At 38.0% G+C, this 6611-nt stretch overlaps 1 protein-coding gene across 1 annotated transcript in view; it reads left to right on the top strand.

The window, feature by feature from the left end:
- The window catches only part of prlr.L (prolactin receptor L homeolog), a 37266-nt gene extending 35239 nt beyond the window's left edge, over nucleotides 1-2027 (top strand). The window contains 1 exon segment of the mRNA NM_001085616.1: nucleotides 228-2027. Coding sequence (NP_001079085.1) covers nucleotides 228-1208 — 981 coding nt within the window. The 3' untranslated portion in view covers nucleotides 1209-2027.
- Nucleotides 2028-6611: the final 4584 nt, after the last annotated feature.

The following is a 6611-nucleotide window of genomic DNA, read 5'->3' on the forward strand; positions in this document are numbered from 1 at the left end:
ACGCACACGTCCCCATAATGTGGCTGGGCGGCATGCCGCCCCTATTTTTTGCCGCCCTAGGCCCGGGCCTATGCGGTCTTGCCGCAAATCCGGTCCTGCACTTATTTAATATAAAACAAAAACACTGTTTATTAAAAAGTCCAGAGAGTAGGGTGCTTTTGGGGACGCTGTTGCTATATTAATGAAAAATATCAAAAATATAAGTAACAGTATTTTTTATTTAACAGAGCGGGAAATCTGATGAGCTTTTGAGTGCTCTTGGCTGTCAAGGTTTTCCCCCAACCTCAGACTATGATGATCTTCTAGTGGAGTTCCTAGAAGTAGACGACAGCAAGCAGCATCTCATAGCGAGTCGCGATCAGAGTCAACAAAAGCAGAATATAAAAGTCTGCCCGGCCGATACAGACAATGACTCCGGAAGAGGAAGCTGTGACAGCCCCTTTTCCCATTCCGAAGGTTGTAAAGAACTTCGGAACCTTCAACCAGGTGTTGATAGTACAGACAGAGGAATCCATGACCATTGGCCACCTCAGAATACAGTGATGGATGGGTCCTTTACAAATTTTAGTGACAACAAGTCAAACATGTGGCCAGATGTTCCGTCGACTGGGAACCAAATTTCGAAGTCATCCTATCAGGATATAAAAGATATTACGAATCTGGCTATCAGTGCCATGACCGCCAGCCAGCATGAGCTTTTGATCCCATGCAATGACAAGAACCAGCTAAGATGCTTTAAAACCATAGAGATCATTGATGAAGAAAAAACCACAAAGCCTAGTGACTTTGAAGACTTGCGATCCAAAGGTGTTGAAGCAGACACAGTGCACTTGGTACCCAATGATAAGCCTCCCTTTCTGCCTGCTAGAACGATGGACTATGTGGAAGTCCACAAAGTCAGCCAAAACAATGCACTAGCACTCATACCAAAACACAATGAAAACAGCGTCAGGACTGACCAATATTCAGTTCTTGTCCCCAACAGGGAATATACAAAAGTGGAGAGGGTGGAGGGTAACAATGTGTTAGTGTTAATGCAAGAGATGGTCAATCAGGTCAATCCTGTAACCATCGAATCAACAAAACTGAAGTTCCAGCAAAGCCAATCGGCGAATCCTATGAACATGTTCTCTCTAGCGCAGAATGGGGAAAGTCGAACTCAAGCTGGTGGGATGGGTTACATGGATCCTTCAGCTTTTCTTTCTTAATCCAGTTGAGACTTTTTTGTACTATTCCCCCCCAATCAGGTAATCAAAACCGTTGGATTCCTAGCACTAAATACGACTTCAACGCTACTTGCACAGAGACCTCCGCTTCGTATTTAGAACTTCTCAGATATTTTAAGATCAAGACAGAACAAATGAATAATTTAATCTTATTTTTTTTTTTTTTTTTGGTTCTTTCATAGCTGCTTTTATTATTTTGTCACTTTATATAAATTTGATGGACTCTCTTCTGTTACTGGAGGTATAAAAGGGATTGTTGCAATCGCCAAAAACAAAAAAAAGCACTTAAAAAAACAAAAACAAAAAGAAATACGACTGTGTATAGCAATATATATGGTTTTATTTTTCTGTACAGCCAGGCGTGAAAATGTTACATATTTCAGTCGTTTTCTGCCCTAGAACTGTCACTCACACAATGAAAATGAATAACAGAATTTTAGAAATGTGAAACCCCGAAAGCCGAGAGGTTGTATCTTTATTTGCTATTCTTTCATGATTTTAGTGGCGTTGTTCCTTTCCTCTTCACGTGCAAATGAAAATTTTCATCTAAATCACTAACTCTAACTAAAGCACTTTATACGGCAAAATAACTGAAGTGCCATGTGGTAAGATACAGAAACCATTTTATTTGTTCATATTTAATATATATATATGCAGATTTGCTATTTTTCTTGGATTGGTTGCCTATGAAAGCTGCCAGGTATTTCATTTCAGCTGTATAGACTGAATGTCTTTCCATGGCTAAAGTATATGTTCCTCTTATATATATATACAGTATAAAGCTTTTACTTTTCAACAACAGAATATATTTGAAATCAATGTGCTTTTGCTTGGTCATTTTCGTTTACAAAAGCCTTATAACAGCAAAAGACAGGATCCTGTTCTTCTTAGAAGGAACATTCCTCAGGATAGAAGATCAGAATGGAGAGTAGATGACAAGTTCATGGTATTGTTTAATAAGAACCATATATTAAATACAATTATACCATTTTGTCTGCAGCTGTAACACTAAGGGGCAGACTTATCAAGGGTCGAATAGTCAATCGAATTTCTGAGTTTAAAAATTCACCCATTTGAATTGTAATCCCCCTATTCGAATATAAATCACACTTCGGCCATGGAACAGTCCTAATTCGAATATTCGGCACCTAAAACCTGCCGAGTTCATGTACAAGTCAATGGCAGAGGTCCGTTGAGCCATTTGGAGATGGTAATAGTAGGGATGCACCGAATCCAGGGTTTGGTTCGGTATTCGGCCAGGATTCAGCCTTTTTCAGCAGGATTCGGCCGTGAAAGATTCGGCCGAATCCGAATCCTACTTTGCATATGCAAATTAGAGGTGGGAAGGGAAATTGTGTGACTTTTTGACCCAAAACAAGGAAGTAAAAAATGTTTTCCCCTTCCCACCCCAAATTTGCATATGCAAATTCGGTTCGGTATTCGGCCTTTTCTTTCACAAAGGATTCAGGGGTTCGACCGAGTCCAAAATAGTGAATTCGGTGCATCCCTAGTTAAAAGCCTTCCTGACATTCAAGTTTTTATTTTAGGGAGAAAAATTAGATTCGTACGAATCGAATAAGATCCGTACACGATTCGAATGTTCGGGTCGGAACCATTCGATCGAATATTAGCCATTCTATTCTTTTCTTAAATAAACTCCCAGTCAAATTGTGAGTATATTCGAATTTAAAAAAAAATGCATGAATTCGAAATTCCACCTTTGATAAATGGGCCTCCCCAGCTACAATCCGAAGGCTGATTTAAGTGACAACCCAGGGAACAGTTAAATGGGTTTTGTTTTCTTAGGATCTTGAATTCAAATAAAACATCCCATCCAAGGATGAAGCCAATAATAGATTTACTACATAGCAAATATGAAAGCAAATATCTGATTGGTTGCGCTGTGTCACCAGGCATGAAGCAGACTTGCCTCCTGATATCACATAAACAACCCCCTGCCATGACTTGAAAATATAGGATTGTCGTTAGTTATGAATCCATAAAGTTAAATCTATTTATTTTTATTCTTGGAGTATAGCCTGCCAGGATTATTTTAACAAGAAATAATATTAAGAACTATTTTTTTATGATTATGAAATATACAGAATACTTCACAGACTCAAGGAAGGGTAACCTGGAAAGCCTCTTTAGTAGACCTTAAAAACTCATAGTTTGTGGTTACTGGACTCCCCAACACTGGTCAGAATTCAGTCCTACTTTCAGGGAGCATAATACCTTTTCCATTGTTCTGACTTTTACACTCTAAAAGAGAAACAAACGTTAGTCAATAACATAATGCCTTATTGTAAATCCAGTTTTAAGAAATTAGCCTCTCAAGGGGAACTAGAGACTATTTTTGTACAGCTAATACACTCACATATATATATATATATATATATATATATATATATATATATATATATATATATATATATATATATATATATATATTATTTTCTATTATGCTGAAATCAGGGCCTTTCTGGTTCATAATAATTTATGAACCAGATTTTTGGTGAGGAGCAGGTTGCCAACTTCTAGATATCAGGGAACTTATAGTTAATGCAAATGTTACTTGGTCAACTTGCATGCAACACGCATACAATATTTGTATTTCTGTGATTAATATGAGACACGCATATACCGTCTGGTGTTTTCAACTAGTCAAAAAAAGTGAATTGAAGTTTGAAGTGAAGCGCCGATACCCGTATCGTTCATTTCCCTGTTTTGCTACAGATGGAGCACTGTTTATACAAGGGTATTTGTACAGGGATGGGAACCGTTATCCGGAAACCCATTATACAGAAAAGCTGTGAATTACAGGAAGGCCGTCTCCCTTACACTCCATTTTAATCAAGTAATTAAAATTTTTGAAAATGATTTCCTTTTTCTCTGCCTAAAACAGTACTTTGTGCTTGATCTCAACTAAGATATAATTAATCAACCCTTTTTGGGTTTAAGAAATGTTTAAGGGTCAGGGCACACTGACAGATTCAGGGAGATTAGACGCCCAACGACAAATCTCTTCTTCTTCGGGGCGACTAATCTTCCTGAATTGACCTTCCCGAAGTGGAAACTTCAGGCGACTTCAGAAAACAAATCGCACTGAGTGCCCTCCCACTGGCAATTTACATTTTAGCCGGTGGAAAGGCAGGGGATGCAATTCAGTGAGATTAGTCGCCCGAAGAAGAGGAGAATTTGCCTGTGTGCCCTGACTCTAAGGGGCAGATTTATCAAGGGTCGAATTTCGAAGTAAAAAATACTTCGGATTTCGACCATCGAATTAAAATACTCTTAAAATATTTTTTTCATCGAATTTGGGTATTCTGCGGTCGAAGTAAAATCGTTCGGTCGATTTTAACGTACGATCGAACGATTTTACTTCGACTTCAAAAAACGTAGAAAAATGCTGTAGAAGGTCCCCATAGGCTAACATAGCACTTCAGCAGGTTTCATTTGGCAAAGTATTAAAGTTGAAGTTTTTTTAAAGAGACAGTACTTCGATTATCGAATGGTCGAATATTCTAACTATTTTACTTCGAATCAAAGTCTTAGTATCCTGTTCGATGGTCGAAGTATCCAAAAAGTTATTTCAAATTTTTTAACTTCGAAAATGCCCTCAAATTCACTTTGACTCTTGATAAATCTGCCCCTAAATGATTTTTAGTAGACTTAAGGCAAGAAGACTTAATTGCAATTAAGGAAAGACTCCTTATCCAGAAAACCCCAATAATTCTGGATAACAGGTCTCATGCCTGTACAATGTTTTATGAATGTCACAATCATGGTGTCCCTTGTGCACCGGTTATCACAGCTCCATCTATGCCTCTGTTTTTTGTTACTTCCTTGCTGTCACCCTCCTGCTGCCCCACTTGGTTTATTCTTCCTATTAAAGAATGTGAGCTTTATCCACTGTATTCCTCTAGTAGGAAACACTCAAGTTGTGTCTCTTCTCGGAAGCTCTTGGAAAGGTTCTATTTTGGAAGTCTATTACATAAATGTGAATTCAGGGACAAACAGAAGTAATGTTTGGATTCATAATATGAATTATAATATGCAGGCCACTTCTGGCTCGTACCTGTATGTTCTTCTGCACTTCTTTAGAATGTAAGTCCTTTAAGGACAGGGAACTCTCAGCATCTTATTGTAGTGTATGTTCCAAATTGCAGTTGTAAAGCACTTCAAACACAAAAAAAAAACGACAGGCAACTCCAAGTCTTAATGGTGTTTTTTTGTTGTTTTGTTATTGTAGTGCTTTATCTATCAGTAATTGGTATACTATTTAGATGTAGAAAGCTGTAACCCATCCATTAAAGGAATTGTTCAGTATAAACATAAAAACTGTGCAAAATAAAAAATGTTACCAATAAGAGGAATATAGTTAATTAGCCAAAAATGTAATGTATAAAGGCTGGAGTAACAGGATGTCTAACATAACAGAACACTACTTCCTGCTTTGCAGCTCTCTTGGTTTTCGTTGATTGGTTACCAGGCAGTAACCAATCAGAGACTTCAGGGGGGGGCACATGGGTCATAACTGTTGCTTTTGAATCTGAGCTGAATGCTGAGGATCAATTGCAAACTCACTGAACAGTTATGTCCTATCTGGCCCCCTTAGTAGGGATGGGCGAATTTGGCCCGTTTTGTTTCGCCAAAAATTTGTCGCCGACGGCCATTAAAGTCTATGGGCGTCAAAAAAATGTTGTTGCGCTGCGAAATGTTTTTGATGCCCGTTTTTTTATTTTGACGCACACTGCCATAAAAGTCTATGGGCGTAATTTTTTCGGCAAATCAAGGCGAAAAAATTCGCCTATCCCTACCCCTTAGTATGATGTAGAGATTGATATTCTAATACAAACGGCAACTAGTTATTATTTGTGGTTTTTGAGTTATTTATCTTTTTATTCAGCAGCTCTCCAGTTTGCAATGTCAGCAGCCTGGTTGCTAGGGTCCAAATTCCCCTAGCAACCATGCGTTGATTTGAATAAGAGACTGGAATAAGAATAAGAGAGGCCTGGATAGAAAGAGGAGTAATAAAAAATGGCAATAAAAATAAAGTTAAAGCCTTACAGAGCATTTGTTTTTTAGATGGGGTCAGTGACCCCCCATTTGAAAGCTGGAGTTAAAAGAAGAAGGCAAATCATTCAAAAACTGTAAAAAAGAAAAAAATGACCCAATATTGTAGCTTTTGCATCATTTGTAACAATGACCTCCCTGTGCTAGATTAGAGCATCTAAGTCTAATTCTTAATTCCCAGATAGATCCTGATATTCTGTTCCTTTATCATTTTATGCCATGCTGTTGTAGAGTTCTGCAAAGTAGAACTGAGATAAAAAGAAATGAGCCTATATTGGGAAAAAACATAGCAAGGGACGGATATGGGTT

Source organism: Xenopus laevis, chromosome 1L, assembly GCF_017654675.1.
Source record: "Xenopus laevis strain J_2021 chromosome 1L, Xenopus_laevis_v10.1, whole genome shotgun sequence".
Taxonomy (NCBI): Eukaryota; Metazoa; Chordata; class Amphibia; order Anura; family Pipidae; genus Xenopus; species Xenopus laevis.